Source organism: Sander lucioperca, chromosome 13 (assembly GCF_008315115.2).
Source record: "Sander lucioperca isolate FBNREF2018 chromosome 13, SLUC_FBN_1.2, whole genome shotgun sequence".
Taxonomy (NCBI): Eukaryota; Metazoa; Chordata; class Actinopteri; order Perciformes; family Percidae; genus Sander; species Sander lucioperca.
Window position 1 is genome coordinate 10,531,628 of NC_050185.1, and position 20,493 is coordinate 10,552,120.

Below are 20,493 nucleotides of genomic sequence, written 5' to 3' on the forward strand. Positions count from 1 at the left end.
GTTACATTACAGAATACTAGATGTTGAAGAACATAAAAGTATTAATTCCATAATGAAAAAAAATATCATCCATTAAAAGTAGTCCTGCATTTCAAATGTTTCATCTGTAAAAGTGCAGCAGTATTAAAGTAAAATGTAGGTCATTGTGAAAAGTAAAAGTAGTCGTGAAGAATGTATCTTCTCAGTGTGGGGGTGAGGTGTTTACGTGGTGGGTGGCAGCAGAGTGCCAAGGAGTCTGACAGCTTGGGGAATGAAGCTGTTGCAGAACCTCGCAGAGCTGGTCCTGATGATGTGAAATCATCTGCTTAATTGCAGAGGGGCAAACAGTCTGTGGAGGAGTCATTCAGGATGGAAGTACGAAGAGCCTCTGCATGCACATCGCCTCTGGACGATGTCCTGGATGAAGAGAGAGAAATGCATGTTAGGGAAATGTGGGAGAATGGGGTTTGTATGTTGGCCTGAGGGTGACACTAAAGGAAAGGTAACAATCACACAATGTATTCCCTGGGAAGCATGATATGCTCAGCAAATTACTTGGTAATTCACCCATCACATTTAGTGAGAAGAAATGTAATAGGGACACCACAATCAAGAGGAATCTGCGTTTGGGGAGGGAGCATGAATGCTTTTAACACATATCCTAAAAAAAATACTAATTCCATTTTGTGATATCCTGTTTGAAAAGTTGACATTTTATGACAGTCTATGTCTTATTATACATCATGAATATATGATTATACCAAATATTCTCTATAACTAAACCGTCTCTGATTATACCGGATTATTATGCATGGCCCGATCAGACAATCTTTTTTTAAATTTAAATTTACAATCCACTCGCCCACTCGTCGCGTTAATGACGTCAGCTCCAGCTCAGCGCGACATTTTAAAATAGGAGTTTCCTGTTTACATTATCCCATAGACATACCGTTTATGCATTAACCGGATAGTTTTTAGGTCAGACTAAAGTATAAGGCAAGGTAACGCTAGGCGTATGAATCAAGTATGTTAACTTGCGCACTTTTTGGTGTATAGTGACGCAATCAAACAGCACCCGCGTTGTTGTTTGTAGCGTCAACCAGTGGTAACGTTAAAGTCGAGAAGTACTAAATGTTAGTAAGTCTTGTATATTAATCCAGCTGTATTAAGATAAGTCTACTCATTCACATACCACTAGTTTATCTGCGCAGCGTTAAGTTTAAACCTAAACGCGTGTAACGTTATGACATTGCTGCTAATACTGGCAGGAAGAAGTTAGCTAATAAGCTAACATGAGATCAGTTGATGACTGCAGCGACATACCGTTAACGTTACCGGCTATCTGACAGGTTAACAGTTAACTAGTTGACGTACGGTTATCTGTCCATAATGGAGGATAACTCGTCCTGTTCTTCGGTGGTCACTGGTCTTTCTCAAGCGTCTTTCCTCCAGAGGACGTTGGAACGGTTATCCTCCATACAGTGTCTGAAAGTAAACACTGAGGAGGAGGAGGCGGCTCCTGTTGCTGTAATTGCACTTCAGCGGTACTTATCTGAGCAAACCGAGGGGCAGCAGCTCTACAGCTACGACGTTACCGTCACTGACGGAGTCTGGCGAGCCAAATGCTTTGTTCACCCTAGTTTAAATCACCTGGTGCACACAAACACCCTGAGGACTGGGACTGACATCACCATCACGCAGTGCTCTTTTGTTTACAACGAGAGGAGACTGGGACACGGTTACATTTGCATTGAAAAGCTCAGATGTGGCGTAGAGAGGTCTGCTTTCCTGCCCCGTATAAAGGATGTCAGTTTACTGCCCATGCTGGTCAAACATGGCATGGAGAGGAGTGTGGTGCTTCAAAGTGATGTTCCCCTTCAGGTGAGCCGCAAACATTACCTGTCTCTGTGGAACAACGAAGACCCAGAGGGAGACATCTGGACCTCGGGGTTTCCCTCGTCTGACACAGTACTGGACGGTGAGATACTCTGATGATCCCCCTGTCACACACTGATCTATTTACATCCAATCCAAATTTATTTATAAAGCACATTTTAAAAACAACAGTTGACCAAAGTGCTGTACAATCAGAAAAAAAAACAATAATATAGAAAGGCATCTATTCTAGTGTGTTAAAAGCCTCCGAATAAAAACGTTTTTAAAACAGGCAGTGTTGGGGCCAGCCTAATATATAGAGGCAACCTATTCCATGGCTTACATTTACACCACAGGTGGACTTTACTACTTGGCTGACTGCACAGCCAGCACCTTGTTACCATATGTTTGATAGGTGCTTGATAAGTAAAGTTTACTTACTTGGCTGTTCAGCTGCATGGCTGGATGAAACCGATCACGCCAAATAGCACAATATTGACCCAATAGGCTACCTATAATATTGTGGCAACTGGGACAATCAGAATATTAGTCCAGTTTACCCACAAGACAATTTAGTGAATTTTATAAGGTGGATATAATGCATAGCTGCAACTAACAATTATTTTCATAAATTTCTTGGATCATTTTTTTCCACTTATCTCCTGGGTAACAAGACTTAGCCTCACAAAATAGTGAAAAATACCCATCACAGTTTCTCAGAACACATTCCGGGTGATGTCTTCAAACTGCTTGCTTTGTCCGATCAACAGTCGCAAAAACTCAATACATTTATATAATGATGTAAAACATGTTTTTTTGCTGGATAAGTGACTTCATTGTTGCCTGTTGTCATTTTCTGTCGATGGACCACTTGACTAATCATTTCAGCACAATTCTGATGACCAAGCAAGCCAGAGACATTATTGTTCACTTCACTCAGCTATAACAATCGAATATGTTTAGAAAATAATTTAAACTAATGTAGGTATTAAGTTTTAAGCTGTATTTTCTAGACATGTTTTGCATCAGAAACCCCATATGGTAATATTCATATACATATTTATCTTCCACATGGACTATTTGTATGTGCATAACAGTCTAAACTGTACATGAACACAGTTGTTGACTTGAATATATGTGCTATCCAGTTGCATGACCTTTGGCCACTAAATTGCAGAGAAAATCCTAAAGATATGTTGTCTGCAATGTCTTTTTTTTCAACAGTGTCCAAGATTACTCTTCTTTGTAGTCTGGAGTCATGCTTTAGAAAGACATGGACACCTCTCCCTCTCCTAGTGAGGATACTACACAAATCCAGATTACGGTATTATGGGAAGTTTGGGCTTAAGATTGATTACCCCTACCAGGTGAGTTTGAACTTCCCAAGAATTTGGAGACTCGGTAACAAGATCTCACATTCATGTGTTGTGACAGAGTGTAGTCTTCTTGTTTTTCACCTCATGTTTTTGTCATATTTCAGGCATACTTTGAAGTTGCTGACCAGAGTGGGACAATGTCCCTTGTGCTTTGGAACGAACTTTGTCCAGAGTTTTACCAGAGATTGAACGTAGGCACCGTGTTGTATATCCAAAATTACACCTTGAAGCAGAGTTATTCAAACCGCTCACACCCGCAAATGGACCATCACAGAATGAAGAGCTTTAACTCTGTAGGTATGTAAAGACTTATATTTGGGTTGCCTGAAAGTGCTGGGGAACCACAGTATACCCTTAGCTTAAGTGTAATATCTTCATTATGTATTTTTCAAAGAAATCTGCCTGAACCCTCGCAACCCTACTTCAGTCGTCACTGTGGTTTCACCAAAGAGTGTACTGCCTCAGTGGGGATTGCCTGAGGTTTCCTACCAGTTCACCACCAGGTAATGAATTGGCATCCAAAGTTTCACATTTGCCTATCTCCATCTAGTTCTTGAGGTGGGCGCGCTATGCTATTAGTTACTGCTTTGGTTTCTACAAATACAAAACACATACTAACCGATTTCAGTTTTGTTAAAAGAAACTGCTTTGTTATGTGTGTATCTAACAGCTCAGAGTTGGAAAATGTATCCAACAACTCTGCATGTGATGTCATTGGTTTGGTGACATTTGTTGGTCGTATTGAAAGAGTCAAGAGTAAAGGGAACACGGGTAAGAAATGTTCATATTCTGTAAACTGGAGTAAAAAAATGTTTTAACTAAAGTAAAGCTGCTGAATTTCCTTGTAAAATTGAATTCAGTTATTTGTGATATGTTCGCCTTTTAGGTCCAGAAAAATACTGGACGTATCGCTGGATCCACGCGGTGGATGGAACATCTGACCGTCCTTTTATCCTGGAGGTTTTTTCCTCTTCCCAACCAGAAGTCTTCAGTCGTATATGCCCAAGTAAGTCAACTGTCCTATCTGATGGCTCCGCTGCCACACTTGTAAGCATTTTTCACTTAGTTTGTCAGTCACTTAGTTTTGTTCCTCATCCTCTCTTCCACAGTGACCTACCTGGTGTGCACTCAGATGAGAGTTTGTCAAGTGGAAGGCTCGTTGCCCTACCTCACAAGCAGCTGCGAGACAGAGACGTTCATCACAGGTCAGCACAGCTGTAACAATGAGTACCTGATGAAGTACATACAGTACATGTGGTGACGGTATTGGTCACTGTATTATCTTGTCTCCACATTAGGCTACCACAAAGGTCAGCCGTATGTGAGTGACCCCAGAGTGAAGAGCTTCATCCAGTGGACCAAAACTCTGAAGGACAACGTTGTCCTCCAAAAGACAGCTGTTGGTGGTTATTATTGCTACCCTCCTCCCCCACAGACATTTACCCAGTCAATGGCAGATGCCTCAGGTGAAGGGAAAAACACAAAATGGTTTTATTTATTTTTTAAAGTTCTAGTTTTTAGAACATGCTTTGGGTTTTTTGGCCTCCCAGTGTTTTTTTTCAGAATGCACTGATTAGCCTCAGAATAAAATTAAATTAAATTTGAATAATTTCAGGGCCGGAAATTATGAACTTCAGTACTGAACTTGATCCTCTTGTGGGTGGCAGGAATCAAATAAAATCTGGGTCAGCATTTAGAGCGCAGGGTATGGTCCAGATAAATCATTTTCACTGTACACCTGCTCTATCTGTGTCGTAATGCTAGGTTTCAGGGAGTTAATCTTTATACATGTTATTTGAATTTTCAAAAGCTATTTTTTTCAAGCTGCCCACAAGAAGGCAATTTATATATCAGTATAAGAAGAAGAGTACAGTATACCCTTCATCTAAAATCTTGCATCCCACAGACTATTCTTATTTTAAAACCTTTCTATCCGATCTTTAGCTCAAGCTCCTCTGGTTGCTGCGGCTGACTTGAAGAAGGAGTTTGAGACCCTGCAATATAGGGAACACAAAAAAGTTGCAATTCAAGGACAGATCACGGCAGTGCGGTACATGAAAGAGCCAAAGACCACCGAGTCTCGAGGAACACAAGAGAAAGAGGTAATAGACCTTATTTCAAAGCATCTTCCCAAGAGTAGTGACCATTAAAACAAAATAAGTCAACTGATTTTCCTGCAGCTTCCAGATGTTTCTACTGATGCGTGTAAACAAGCTGTACCAGACGCACACAATCATCCGTCAACAGCTGAGCAGACTTTGGCGGCCAGTTTAACATCTGCTTCTGCCGAGAAAATCTCAGCAAGCGGAAGGAAAAGAAGAATTCAATCGAGGTACCGATTTGTGAGCTTTGTAGTGAATCAATAACATTGTACGTTTTTTAGCTAGGAAGGAGCACATATACAGGAGAGTTTTAATCCAGTAATGAAATGAAAAATATCTACATTTTCCAGAATAGCCATGGAGTCCTCCTTGAATCTTGGTAGCGTGTCAGCAAAAAGGTACTGAAGATCGAGTTGGTAGTATTCATCAGTAATCCACTTCAATCGTTCTGAGCTCATCTGTTTCTGCTCCTACAGGAGACATAACGATGCAGAGGAAGGACAAGAGCAGGAAGAAGAAGAGAGTGACTCTGGATCTGAGGCGGCTCAGGATGCGGAATGCCGCCGACAACTGCAAAATCTAAATCAAGGTGCGTTACTTGAGCTACAGCTTCACTGTGGTGCCCCTTATCCCACTAATGTGTTTGTTTCTACCAGACTCTGATGTAATATCTTGGGAAAGCAGCAGTTGGCTGAAGCAACAGCAAGAAGTGTCTGAACATCTGCGCCAAGGCGGTCTGTACCCGGACAGCGTGTCTCGGAGGTTCACTTTTGACGAAAAGAACGTCCTCTTGCAGCAGAGTAACCTTCAGCCAACGCGATGGACACCAGAGCAAAGCGCCGACACCATCCCTCCTGTGGTTTGTCCAGGATACTACCAAGTAACAATATTAGGTAAAGTTGTATTGTAAGAATTACTCTGATCTGTGATGCACAAGTTAATTCCAGCATTTCAGCCTCTGTTGTCCATCCTGTGGGCAGTGTGAACATCCTCTTGTTCCTTAAATAAGCTGTCTGAATTATTCAGGGGATGTAGGCCTTGGTTTCCTCTTTCTTTATGAATAGCTCTCTCAAATGGACAAAAAATGCTGTCTAATTCGGTTGGTCCTGAATAGGTGTAGACCTGGCTAACTGACCTTTATGTTTTTACTGTTTACATCATCAATGAGTCCCTTTGAGGTTGAGACCTGATTTCAGTGGAAGTTGCACACTCAGAGGTCTGAGTCACATTTAAAAAACACCAAAATTCATAGAACTATGTATTATTAAGGTGGATCTACTTCATTACACTTTTTTTCTGTCTTCTATTCAGTTTTCACCAAGTTGTGTAGTTAAACATGGCATTGTCTTCGTACAGCAGCATTTACAAACGTAACACTTTTGTCTGTTACCTTCTGAATATAGCACTACATTCCTGTGGTCTGCCTTCAGACTAACTAACTAACTAACTGCCTGCAGTTAGGGCTGAAAACCAACATCCTAAAAGATGACCAAAATGACCTAAAAACAAAAATCATCTTTTAAATATGATTTATGTTTTTGTGCTGCAAAGATTGATGACGACCTTCAAAATCAGTTTGCCAATCTTCTTTGTTTTGTCTTTCTGACAGGCATAAACAAGCAGATAGCCGTTGATGCTGCATATTTGCCTGTCGTGAGCTCAGATGAGCCCAGGGCTGTGGGCCTTCCTCAGGATCCCCATGGCAACACGATGCTGTCCTGCCTTTCGTCAGGCTTCCTCTGTCCGCTCAGTGACACCGCCAGCCACAGCGAATCAACACTTCCCGAGCCAGGTAGCCACTACACTGGTGGAGGGGAGGACCCCATTCAGTTTGGCCTTGACACATGCTTTTCCAACAGACCTGGGAGGTCTTTAATCATTAATCCATAGCATCAAATAAAAAATCACTGTGACAGCGGAAATGTTTGTCTTGCAGAGGAGGTCTTGGTGACTGCCAGTGAGCTGGAGGACACACATGTCGTGTGCATCTTGGACCTTTGCCATCTGGGTGGAGACGAGATGGAAGTCGTGATCAGCAAGGTGTACAGAGTGACAGAGGTTTCTCTCGGCTAGGAGGTACAGAAGAGCAAGTGTTCAGCTCTGTGAGAATATCCTGTAATTATTATCAGCATACATTAATCATGTCATTCCAGAGTTATTTTGGATAGTAAGAGCGAAGGTTTTAGACCTAAGCTCAATTTGATACTTGTAAATTCTCTGATAACCTGTTACACATGTACAGTAAATGTCACATAGTTCTTTAAATAATTGCTTTCAAAGAGAGGAAAATGTTAATGCAATCGATTTTAAAATACTGAAATACAGAAGATTGCAAATTTGTATCACCATCAGAATTCAACTGTGTATTTACTGTGACTGACAGATGCTGCTGCTTTGGCTGCAAATAAGATGTCTGCTTACTACACACTGCAAGTTTGAACTCCTAACCAGGAAATCATCACTGTAGAATTTTGAGAAACAAATTGGTATTTTGGATCTCATCTGGGCTTCCCTCTGCCTGGCTTTCGGACGTGAAAATCAGCTTTTTGCATTAAGAACACACAGTCTGGTACATAAATCATTTTTGCTCAGAGCTTGTTCAGAATAATAATACATAAGTTTAAAAATATTTATTTTCAAATATTTCACAATATCCAGGTTGATTTATAAATAATTCAATATAACATAATTAATAAAGATATTTTAGCATGTAAACTTAATTAGTTAATTTCTTTTAAAACAATATCAATGATATTTTTTAAAGCTTATTTTGATGGTAAATACAGAAGAAAACAAGCCATACAAGTGACTGTGCAACACCAAAGTCAAACGCAAACAAAAGCCTTACCTCCTCTAATAAGACACTTCATTATGTTACAAAATAACTTTAATTTTAAAATCATGTAACATACATATGTAATCTATTAGACATATAAAATAAACTATATATATATATATATATATAGTCTAAACCTTTTTTTTTTTTTTACATTCTATATTATACAATATATTCAATATTTGTTTCTGCACTGAAATTGCAGAAATGGCTGTGCACCAGGTTTGTTTTGTTCATGTCCAGGCAAATCGTATACAGAAAGCATTGATCTGACTGCCCATGCTTACATTTAAGGTGTCAGTCACTATTTTACAAATCAGAAAGTTAAATGTGATTAAAATCACATGCCATCAAAAACAATGACACTCAATGAAAAACCCCATGAAGAAGAAAAGCACTGTGTTAAAGAATTAAAAAAAAGTGTGGGGAGAATACGAAGAAAAAAACAGTACCAACAGAGCAGATGGATTATTTAGAATAACGTCTGTGAAGCAATACACACCTAAAAAATAAATAAAAATCATCTTGCATCCAAACGTGTGGTGGAGACTGGGTGATTTGTCCAAAGCAAAATAATTTAGGGCTTTAAACCATATCTGGAGCACAATGCATTATATCAACATGATTCATTAAGAGTTGTAGACAAAAATGGAGTGAAATCTTCTCTGAATGATGAAAAACAACCTCAAGGGGAAATTTCACTGGGATTGACTGAAGGGTTCATAATTATTTGTTTTAAAAAAAAAATCTTTTAGATTTCTTTCTGTAATCGAAATAAAATTGAGGAATTAAGGAAAGTAAAAAATCTGGTCATCTATGGCCGCTCTGAGTTCCTGGCTGAGCTGACCTTTTATGGGCGGTTACTTTACTGCTGCTGTACCACATGTAGATGTATAGGAATACATAAAGGGAGACTGAGATTTCCCTCAGCTGTCTGAAACACAGGTTTGGATGATATACAATTGCACTTTTAAAAGCTAAACTGAAACGTATTGAACTGAAAAAAAAAGGAAAATGACTTTTCGTAGGTTAACTTCAGTAATTTTTGGCTGAACTACGCTTTAAAGACCACACAGCTGGACAGCTGTTCCTGCACCCTGATGTGAACTCTTAAAGTGTCTGACATTCTGCTTGATGAGAACATAAGGATTCCAATTCTTCATTTAAACTTTTTTCATGATCACGGTGAACATGTGACCCTTTCCTCCACAGTTTCTGTGTTTTGTTATCATGTTTGGGAAAAACTACCACTCTGCACCACATTCCCACTGGACACATCTAAAACTTAAAAAAAAAAAAAAAGATACTGCTGATATCAACGGTTGGAGGAATGTTTGGACATTTTCTTTAAAAAAATACTTCCATATAATTTACATGGTACAATGGCTTATTATACACCTCTATATACATTGCACATCTGTTGTGAAACATTTAAAACAGTATAAATTAACATTCTTTTTTTAAATTGACATTGCACATAGGAAAGTGTAAATCGGCACTGAATGTACATGTTAAGAGTGATCTGACAGTTGAGTCCTATGTCCACTATGAACAGCACCAGTCTTGAAAGGGACTATGACACAGCTAACTTCAATGTGAGCTGAGACTCAACTGTCATATTGAGCATAAAAGATTATTATTAATCTTTATATTATTATAAAGTGTAGCACAGGAAACACTGAGTCACCAGAAACTTATTTCTCTTGCTGAGCTGAAAACAAATATGTAATCCAGGAACACATTAAATGATAAAGTCAGTTCCTGTTCCGTATACTGTGACAAGCTCTCAGATTGTCATTAACCAAAGAAAGATGCATTCATGTTCTTTAGTGCGGTTTCTTCCTGGACGTCGTTCGACTGCAAATCGGGGTTTCACCAGCACACTCCAAACCTCTTTTTGTTACAACTGTTATCTAACCATTATCGCAGCGCTGCAATCTGACAACACTGTTTTTGAAGACCGCAGAATAAAGCATTACAACTTGAGCCAATAAATATGTTAACATCCGCTTACCTTTTATATTCAAAATGACTGTCTGAGATAGGAGTGCAGTTATGCATATCGCAGCAAGATTTCCTTTACCAAAGAGTCTCTCAAAGCGTAATGGACTCAAGACATTGTCATACAAAAAGAACAGTATAAAATCTTGAAATACTGACAGGACTGACTCTGCAAGCAACTTTCAGACGTATGAAGAATCGACGTTGAAATAATGTCAAATGTAGCGTTTTTGTTTTCGGTTGTATGATATTCTACACAATAATGCATCGGAGGTTTCTATATTTTCAGGGGAAAGTATATCTGCTGGCAGTATTTTTTTTGTCTTTGGATGAGATCACATTCATAGTAGGAAGCAATAAATGAGCTCATTTGATCATTAGAGTGTACATTTAGTGACTGGTGGTCAGGGTAACCAAATGAAACGAATGACAAGAATAAACAGGAATGCAGAATAAACAGGGTAATATTGTTCACAAATATCCAGATAGCAGTCAAAAGCACCCAAATCATTTCTCAGTTTTTCCAAGTTATTTAAATCACCAAGCCTATATCTCTGTAGCACTTTGTTGTATTGTGGTATGGAAAACTGCTATGAGCCACGTGCACGTCAGTGGACTGCTCTTGCATTAACCCAGGTGGGGTAAGACATTAAGACCAGCCTTGACCTTTCAATGTCTAAATGAACATATCAACAACAACAAAAATCAGTTACAACCTTTGTGTATAAAACTAGTTTCTTAATCCAATATATTCTTTTCATATATATATATATATATACACGTAGTAAATAAACATGAAGTGATTTAGGGTTTTAGTAAATAGTTAAATCTTATTGGCTACTATCATTATAGAAAGCGTTCAAAAAGAGGTTGGACTTGCTGATGTAAAGGTTGCCAAAAGCAATCATACATTTGTAAAACACCCTTTAAAAATCTAGACGTCATTTGTTTGTATCTGATGTTGAAAATAATGAATTATGACCTATGAAAATATCACTTTGTAATCCAAATGGACCTGAGCTGGATTTTTAAAGCCGTAATCAGACACAACCATCAAACCGCACCGTGGACGCACCATGGTTAAAAGGCACACATTCCTCTCCCCCCCCCCCCTGGTAGCTCGTTTAAGGACTCGTGCTGCAGAGCTCGTCCAAAGCACCCGAAATCAGGGCTTCAGAGCTTCTTCAGTCCCAGATTGAGGCTTTAAAAATCTAGATAGACCTTTCTAGTAATTGGAGAATATTCACCCGCAGCATCCCAGTGTAGCGTGTTACATCTAAATGGTTACCGAACCTGACTTTAGATATGACGGTGACCCTACCGCTGCATGTTTCCCAGTAAAGCCTTGCCTTGAACAATCTCACAAGTAAGTCGTTGTTCTGGGGACAAAATGGGAGCGACTTCTGATGTCTACCAACTGAAATACACTTCCCATGTACAAAAATCTCTTCATGAGATGAACCATTTACTATTGGAGCTGAGAATCTGATTGTGTGTGATCATTGTCACTGGGGAGGGAAAATAGAATATTAATTTATAGGCAAAAATAAATATTTTACTTTTGGGTAGGGGGGCAAACAGACACTTTGAGGAAAACTCTCTTAGATGAAAAACTTCCACATGTAAACATGTGGTGTCTTCCTGATAGCTTTGATAATCCATTTGTTGCAGTTTGACTGTTGCCTGAGTGTGACGTGGGCTGGCGATGAGGGCCCACTGCCCAGCACCTCCGACCCTCCTCAGATCCTGCAGTTGACGTTGGGTCAGTGCAGCCTCTCTTCTTGGTTTTCACTCCAGTGATGTACAGGCTGGCTTCTTCTGAACGTGCTGCTTCACATCAAGAGTTAGGTCACTAGAAGCAATTTTCCACATTCAGGCATTTCCGCAGCAGAACTCGACGTCAAGTTTGACTTCCAAATGCCACAACGTGCCGCCGTCTACACAGCGACAGCACAGACGGAGATCTCAGCGCTCTAACAGTCCACAGCGCTACCGAGTCAGCATATTTTGAAAGTCTGAAACACTGCCAGTCTGGTTTTGGGAATGTTGGTATTGCCTTTGTTGCTGTTGCTGTTGCGCTTGCGGCAGTTGCTGCGTTTGCTGCTGGATGTAGCCCACAGTGCTTTGCTGTGGGACATTAGTGGTGTGTAAGAATGCTGGAGTAGATCCACCGTGCACAAGTCCTTGAGCCATCTGTGGACACAAGAGAATATGAATCTTTCTTGAACTGTTGCCAATCTAATCCTTGACTGAGATACATAACTAATAGTGTATACACGACTGGCACTTTCTCTGAATATTATGATGTACTCTGCAGTAGCTAAAGAGGGAGGTAAGCATGTGAGTAAGTTTGGCCTTTAGTATTACTAAATATAGCGTGTTTTTTAACACAAAACATTAAGGCCGGCTACACACTGGCTGCGTCGCGTGAGCGTGTCAGCTGTGTGGCGTGCCCATTTATATTTCGGCTCCCATGTTGACAGGTTACACACTGCCTGCGTGACACGGCGAAAACGCGCGCATGCTAGAAATAGAACCAACACCTATTTTTCACGCAACACGCAAGCGTGTTGGAAGCATTTCCAGGCAAAATAGAATAGGAAAAGATGTTTATATGTCATTTTGACACAAATACATATTAATAAATGACATGTTGATGTTTGAAAGTCTCTAGGTTTTGATATAAATGCAGATAATAATGTAATTAAAAAAAAAAAAAAACGATTTTCTAATATTGCACCTGCTGCACGCTCATGCCACGCAGGCAGTGTGTAGCTGGCCTAATACAGCTATTACTTCCTGGTGAGAAATGATCTGCAGTCCAAAACGAGCATAGTGTGTAATAAAGTCAGTGTGCAGTATACATTACGTTTTTTTTTTTTTTCTTTTTACTTTTCTGCCATTCTTACAATGTGAGGACTGTGTTTTTGTGTTAAGAAACGTAAGGGTGTTTACCTTATGGACTATAAAAAAAGTTTTATAATGATTTCCAGCCCTGATTTGATGGAACAATCATTTTTACAGTGCCCAAATTGTACGTTACGAGTTGAATTAGCAATCTCCAAAATGATGGCAAACATAATAAACAGTGAGTGGGTCCTGTTTACCCAGCATTCCAGTTGCTCTCCAAAAGCTACTAAATGAACAGTTCTTACCACAGGCAGCAGCTCTGTGGCTGCTTAAGGACCTCAGCACCATTATATTTTCATTTCACCCATTAGTAGAACAGGCTGGGTCGTGCTAAAGATGCATTATATTATAGGTTGACTCAATATGACATTTAACTTTACTGTAGTTCTTTTATAATGCAAATAAAATATCCACATCTACTGCTCTACTGGTTTTCATTTGTTTTGCATGTTTACGCTTATGTAAAGCTCTCTGAATCGCCTTTGTGTCTGAAATGTGCTCTATAAATAAACCTGCCTTGCCTAGAAAATAAAGCCTTGACACAGAAATGTGATTGTTGTCGGCGGCACACACAATAAATGTTTCTGATGTTACCATTCAATCTATGATTTACAGTAAATCTCACAAGTAAATGATGAAATAAAATACACATCTGAGGTATGGAGAAACTCAAGACCCTTCCTAAAGGTTTCAGGCAAAAACATACCTCAAATCATTTTTGTACAGTCTCTTATGCCTCTGTGATTTAAACAATATTTAATAAAAGTAAAAGGGATCATGTCAGAGACTAAAGCATCTGTGATCTCAGATGTGACTCCACAGTGTGACTCTCTAAATAAACTGATGCAATATTCTCTTCGGTGTGTAGAAGGATTTAGGTAAGCTACTTTTGAACTGTGTTTTTCCAGTAGACTAACATTATTTATCTATTGTAGATTTTTTTTTTTAAACGGCTAGTGACTGATGCTGTCCCTTCTGGACAAAGATGATAAACAAGTCTGCAGAAATACTTTATCTGACCTAATGAATTTTAGATTGCATCCCAGCTTTGCCACAAAGCCGAGGTTTTAGAATGATTGCAAATAACACGGATCTCAAACAGCCTGTGAGAATTACACAGTAGCTTGTTGCTGTGGTAACTAGGGATTCAGATGCAGTGTAATGCCTATAATTATCATAAATTAGTAAATATAAAGCTTTGGGTAATTACACTGAACAGCATTATGCAAAAAGCCATGACATATTACTTGTAGTCCAGAAACCAATTTACACACAGTGATTTAAACTGAAGCATCTCAACACGTGCAGATGGGCGTGGTACCTGAAAGAACTGCTGGGGCTGCTGTAGCTGCAGAGAGTGCTGAGAAGCCTGAGGCTGAGTGTGGTAGGCTGACTGGGACTGGTTGGTGATGAAACTGTTGTGTGGGATCACAATGGGAGACGTGAAGGAGGGCACCAGGACGGCGTTGCAGTTGACCTGTTGCATGGAGAATGAAGGGCCGATGATCTGCTGCTCCAAGGTGTATCTGTTTGGAGGGCACAACGAAGAACTTAGGCACAATATGAAATGGCACCCCGCAAACAGACAGGGGTGTGTGTGTGTGTGTGTGTGTGTGTGTGTGTGTGTGTGTGTGTGTGTGTGTGTGTGTGTGTGTGTGTGCGTGTGTGTGTGTGTGTGTGTGTGTGTGTGTGCGTGTGTGTGCGTGTGTGCAGTGTAATTGAACAGTTCTCACATGGTTTGGGAGATGCCCATGTTGCACTGGGAAGGCTGCGTGGTGACACTGCTAGTGGGAACCAGCGTCTGCATTGGCTGGTTGAGGAGCATGCTGCAGGAAATAAAATCTGTTACTGGAAGAGCTCAGTTTGTACCAGGCCTCCAGGAAGTGCGCCGGGCTTTGAAGCCAATTTGACATAGGGGCCAAACAGTGAAATTACAACTTCCATGTCTGGCCCAACAAGACTTTTTCTCATAGACTTTCGAGCGTCACAACCCCCCCGAAACAACTCCTTTCACTATCAGAATTTGATCCATTCCGTCCGATAACGCTTCGAAAGTCTAGAAGAGCCGCACGATTAAATATTTGTATCTCCATTTAAATTAGCGGAGTGCTAAACCGGAAGTAGCCAGCTCGGCCAGGGGAGGTCTCCAGTGCGTCTGCTCTATAATGGGCCCCATAGTGCAGAAGCAGCGCCGATCAGCCGGGTAATTTAATACGAGGAAGTTTAACTTATTTTGCTTCGGTACAAACCGGCTCTGCCTCGAACGCTGTATCCAGTTTGTTTTTTATACATCCATGATTTGTACTGTGAAAAAAGGACTGTGTGCTATTCATAAAATTGACTGCATATTAGTAACTTTCCATAGTGTCTGCCATACTGCCAATGTCGCCTGTGTTTTTGAGTGGCTGAATTTCATGATTTCGTGACATGAAACATATTTGTCTCTCACCGTAGTTGTCCCTCTTGGTTGAACTCGCTGTCTGTCTGGCTTTGGTTTGCATCCTGCAGAGACCTCGTGTTGGTCTGAGAGAACATCATGGGGTTGCTGTAGAAGGGCATCGTCACACTCGTGTTCGTCTGCATAGGCACGCTCACCGACTGTGCCTGCCCGCTCCGTGCAATTCTCTGCTGGACCTAAGATGAAACGAAGGAAACACACACACAGCATGTAAAAACTATAGAACCCTGCCACTTGTTGTTTTGATGTTTATATCTTTCAATAATTGACGGAATCCATAACATGCCTCCTGTTGTGTTGTGAGCACTGACGTACGCTACGAGTCGTTAGTTGCTAATGACTGGAGGTAATTTGACTATTTGAATATTATCCTCTTAACATGATTAGAGGATAGGTTTCCAAACAGCTGTGTTTGGACAGTTTTCTGACAGTTGTTTCAGATTTGAATTTTCCACTTGTGCAGCTCTGTACCTGCGTCGAGGGTGAGCTGTTCTCTGTCAGGAGTGAGTGAGGGGATGAACTGTGGGCCCCGCAGGACGGTGGTTTAGGGTGGCCTGAGAGCTGCCTGATCACCCCTGACTGGCTCTGTGGGGCCGGCCTGCCCGAGCCCTGCTGCTGCTGCTGCTGCTGCTGCTGCTGCTGCTGCTGCTGCTGCTGCTGCTGCTGCTGGGCCTGGCCAAAGTCATTGTGGACAGGCTGCTGTAACAACATCTTACACACACATAAACAGGAAATATTTAACTATCCTTCATTTACTTGAAAAAAAAACGGTAACACTTTACTTGAAGGTAGCTACATAAGAGTGACATGACAGTGTCATGAACACATGACACTGTCATGACACATGACACTGTCATGACACATGAACCCTAACTCTAACCCTAACTCTAACTCTAACTCTAACTCTAACCCTAACCATAACTTGTCATGACAAAAACCAAATGACACTTAATGACAGATGCGTTATTTCATGAATGTTTATGACTTGTTAATAATGTTTATGACATGTTCATGACAGTGTCATGTCACTCTTATGTAGTGGCTCAAATGCTATTCTGCATATCTTCATTTATTCTATTCAGTGTTTATTCTGTTAAATCACAGCAGTATGTCTGTAAATCATTAGATGTATTCATATGTATGTGAGGTAACAATGGCAAAAAGGGACGGCCAGTCAGTTCCGGTTTACTTTAACTGTTAATCTGTTGCACGGAAATGTGTGTTCTGGTCATGAAGGTCATAAAGTACTTGTGGCTGAACTGGTTTGTGCTGGCCTCTTGGTGGGGCCCTTCCACCATTACTGTGAGGGGTTAGGGAATGTAAACTTGCAATATGATGTTGACTTTCCTTAACAGCGGATACGTAAATGCTTAATAATTTATGTCTGGATTGAAGTCTGCGGCTATCTATTTATTTATTTTTTTTAGCCAAATTTGGTGCTGCATGCCATGGGTAGTTTTTGTTGTTGTTGCTGCTTCTTTAATCTTTGTGGGAGTGTTACCTGGAAATTAGCGAGTTGAAGCTTCTCCTTGATGTCGTGCAGCTCCTGCTGCTGCGTCTTAATGTCAGCTTGCAGAATGCGCGTCCTCTCCTCCAGCTGTTCCTTAAGCTGGCTCATTACACAGAGCTGCGGCTGCTGCAGAGGATACATGGGCAACGACGGCTGCTGCTGCTGTGTTTGCTGTTGCTGCAAAGACATGATCCAAAAGAGCAGTTTGGATGAGACATGAGAAAAGCCTGGCAGTGTTTTTTTTCTTCTTTTTTTTCAGTAAACGTAGGATATAAGGAGATAATCAGTTAGCATGAGTCACATAATTGTGATTCCTCCCACTTTTTCCATGAAATTGTTTTGTTTGTTTGGGCATTTTTAGGCTTTCATTGACAGGACAGCTTAAGACAGGAATAGGGGGAGAGAGGGGGAACGACATGCAGCAAAGGGGCCGCAGTTGGAGTCGAACCTGCGGCCGCTGCAGTAAGGACTGAGCCGTCGTACAACGGGGCGCACGCTTAACCAGGTGAGCTACCCAGGCACCCCCCCGTGAAATTGGTTTTACATGTCAGAAAATTGATATGGATGAGTGATTTCTTTAAGAAAAAAAACAATATGTGGAAAGCTACAATAAAAAAACACAAAAATATTTCACATTTCTTATATCTTTCTTTTTGTAACTGTCTTTCTCACTTGGTTTTTATAACACAATCTTATAACTGGGCCTGGAAGCACTGGAGGCACACACAAAGCAAGATGATATAAACACAAACTGTACAGTCGTGGCCAAAAGCAAAGAAACGCGTGCAGCCATCATTGCATTGCATAAAAATGGCTTCACAGGCAAGGATATTGTGGCTACTAAGATTGCACCTAAATCAACAATTTATAGGAGTATCAAGAACTTCAAGGAAAGAGGTTCAATTCTTGTTAAGAAGGCTTCAGGGCGTCCAAGAAAGTCCAGCAAGCGCCAGGATCGTCTCCTAAAGAGGATTCAGCTGCGGGATCGGAGTGCCACCAGTGCAGAGTTTGCTCAGGAATGGCAGCAGGCAGGTGTGAGCACATCTGCACGCACAGTGAGGCGAAGACTTTTGGAAGATGGCCTGGTGTCAAGAAGGGCAGCAAAGAAACCACTTCTCTTCAAAAAAAACATCAGGGACAGATTGATCTTCTGCAGAAAGTATGGTGAATGGACTGCTGAGGACTGGGGCAAAGTCATATTCTCCGATGAAGCCTGTTTCCGATTGTTTGGGGCATCTGGAAAAAGGCTTGTCCGGAGAAGAAAAGGTGAGCGCTACCATCAGTCCTGTGTCATGCCAACAGTAAAGCATCCTGAGACCATTCATGTGTGGGGTTGCTTCTCATCCAAGGGAGTGGGCTCACTTACAATTTTGCCCAAAAACACAGCCATGAATAAAGAATGGTACCAAAACACCCTCCAACAGCAACTTCTTCCAACAATCCAACAACAGTTTGGTGAAGAACAATGCATTTTCCAGCACGATGGAGCACCGTGCCATAAGGCAAAAGTGATAACTAAGTGGCTCGAGGACCAAAATGTTGAAATTTTGGGTCCATGGCCTGGAAACTCCCCAGATCTTAATCCCATTGAGAACTTGTGGTCAATCCTCAAGAGGCGGGTGGACAAACAAAAACCCACTAATTCTGACAAACTCCAAGAAGTGATTATGAAAGAATGGGTTGCTATCAGTCAGGATTTGGCCCAGAAGTTGATTGAGAGCATGCCAAGTCGAATTGCAGAGGTCCTGAAAAAGAAGGGCCAACACTGCAAATACTGACTCTTTGCATAAATGTCATGTAATTGTCAATAAAAGCCTTTGAAACGTATAAAGTGCTTGTAATTATATTTCAGTACATCACAGAAACTGAAAAAAAGATCTAAAAGTAGTTTAGCAGCAAACTTTGTGAAAACTAATATTTGTGTCATTCTCAAAACTTTTGGCCACGACTGTACATCAGTAACAATCAAAACAATAAGATATTGTACACAAACAGAGGAGAGGAAGGCAACAGGCAGGAGGAGAAGTCTAAACACTAACCATTGCAGAGTGCTTGCTGCAGGTAGGAGAAAGGGGGAGGCTCAGTTGGGGAACGAGGTCAAGCAAACTTTGTGAAAACTAATATTTGTGTCATTCTCAAAACTTTTGGCCACGACTGTACATCAGTAACAATCAAAACAATAAGATATTGTACACAAACAGAGGAGAGGAAGGCAACAGGCAGGAGGAGAAGTCTAAACACTAACCATTGCAGAGTGCTTGCTGCAGGTAGGAGAAAGGGGGAGGCTCAGTTGGGGAACGAGGTCAAAGGAATTTTGTCTTTGTGCCGAATTCTACAGGGAAAATGACAAAGTTTTACAACTAGGCACAATCTGTGGCATGATATTGTGTCAACTTTGTGCAGTTGTTTCCCACTGACCATGTTACACGTAAGGTTGGAAACTGACCTTTGAACTTCTAGGTTGGAGTCTGGCAGATGTCTTCTCTGTCCCAATGGAAGCAGACTGCCATGACGGTGTGCAGGCCTCTGTGTAGGAGTTAGCTGCTGCAAGAGAGACAGGTCACTTCTAAACACACACTTCAATAATAGTAGATTGTTCAGTGAGGTCATTATCACGTTTTTTTCTGTCAAATGACAGCTGATAATCGCAACAAAGTTGTGATACATTCAAAATCTTGATGTTCTGCTCATTTTATGAGTGGAATACAATTTCTTTAACATGCTTTAATCTGTCAATCATTCCCCCATCAGTGCTGTGCTGTTCGGTCATTCGATCTACATTTTGTTTGTATTCAATTATCTCAAAGATAACATAACACAGGACAGTACTGTACTGTATTGTCGTGATGATACACATACATTATTTATCAAAACGGATGAGGTCTCTATTGACGAAACCAAATAATCAAATACAGTAAGTAGTACAGTAATTGCCATTAGTGTATTAATAATACCTCAATGAAAATAGCGTTTTTGTTTCACATATTACATGTCCTCTTTAAAAGGGGGATTGTAAATTCTTCCAACAACAACTTATGTCATGCATTTCCTCTTTATAACAAAACTGCTGATTCACTAGCCATTGATTGCCACCTCATTCAGCCTCTGACTTAAACCCACAAACAGTGATGCATTCGGGGGAAGCCTTTTTTTTATTTTTTTAATCGTAGCCGACGTAGAAGAAAAGAAAAAACATCTACTGGCTATTTTTCTGACAGATACAGTTTTATGAATGTGTCGTTGGAAATAGTGAAAGTGTATAATATATGTGGGAAGACAGCAGCAGCAGCAGTTATGTTTATGAGCAGCAACTGTAATTGAGTCTGCCATTGCCACTGTGTATTGTTCATAAACATGCAGATGGAAGTGAAGTGTTGTAATAGTTTAGACGGTGGGTGGAAGAGCAGCTAAAGTCAGAGAGACCGGAGGCTCAAACAAACTAAGCT

General features: G+C 40.7%; 2 protein-coding genes across 13 annotated transcripts in view; one reads left to right on the forward strand and one right to left on the reverse strand.

Moving 5' to 3' along the window:
- radx (RPA1 related single stranded DNA binding protein) lies at nucleotides 1–7,680 on the forward strand. Its single transcript, XM_031319918.2, has 17 exons — nucleotides 1–120; nucleotides 257–417; nucleotides 1,360–1,957; nucleotides 3,079–3,221; nucleotides 3,335–3,527; nucleotides 3,625–3,733; nucleotides 3,901–4,001; nucleotides 4,117–4,236; nucleotides 4,340–4,435; nucleotides 4,529–4,696; nucleotides 5,175–5,332; nucleotides 5,411–5,562; nucleotides 5,683–5,730; nucleotides 5,809–5,921; nucleotides 5,989–6,225; nucleotides 6,942–7,124; nucleotides 7,269–7,680. The coding sequence occupies exons 2-17, from the start codon at nucleotides 349–351 to the stop codon at nucleotides 7,403–7,405; spliced, it is 2,625 nt and encodes an 874-aa protein (XP_031175778.2). The 5' UTR covers nucleotides 1–120; nucleotides 257–348; the 3' UTR covers nucleotides 7,406–7,680.
- A 4,259-nt stretch (nucleotides 7,681–11,939) lies between these two features.
- Nucleotides 11,940–20,493, reverse strand: part of npas2 (neuronal PAS domain protein 2) — a 41,997-nt gene continuing 33,443 nt past the window's right edge. For 2 of the 12 annotated variants that reach the window (XM_031319913.2, XM_031319912.2), the window contains exons 15-22: nucleotides 19,494–19,591; nucleotides 19,293–19,379; nucleotides 17,039–17,224; nucleotides 16,009–16,248; nucleotides 15,529–15,713; nucleotides 14,813–14,905; nucleotides 14,401–14,605; nucleotides 11,940–12,362 (exon numbers count right to left, since the gene is read on the reverse strand). In XM_031319913.2, the coding sequence (XP_031175773.2) occupies nucleotides 12,159–12,362; nucleotides 14,401–14,605; nucleotides 14,813–14,905; nucleotides 15,529–15,713; nucleotides 16,009–16,248; nucleotides 17,039–17,224; nucleotides 19,293–19,379; nucleotides 19,494–19,591 (1,298 nt within the window). In that variant the 3' untranslated portion in view covers nucleotides 11,940–12,158. The remainder of the gene's footprint in view (nucleotides 12,363–14,400; nucleotides 14,606–14,812; nucleotides 14,906–15,528; nucleotides 15,714–16,008; nucleotides 16,249–17,038; nucleotides 17,225–19,292; nucleotides 19,380–19,493; nucleotides 19,592–20,493) is intronic. The other 10 variants (XM_036008809.1, XM_031319914.2, XM_036008808.1 and 7 more) reach the window with 10 other exon arrangements.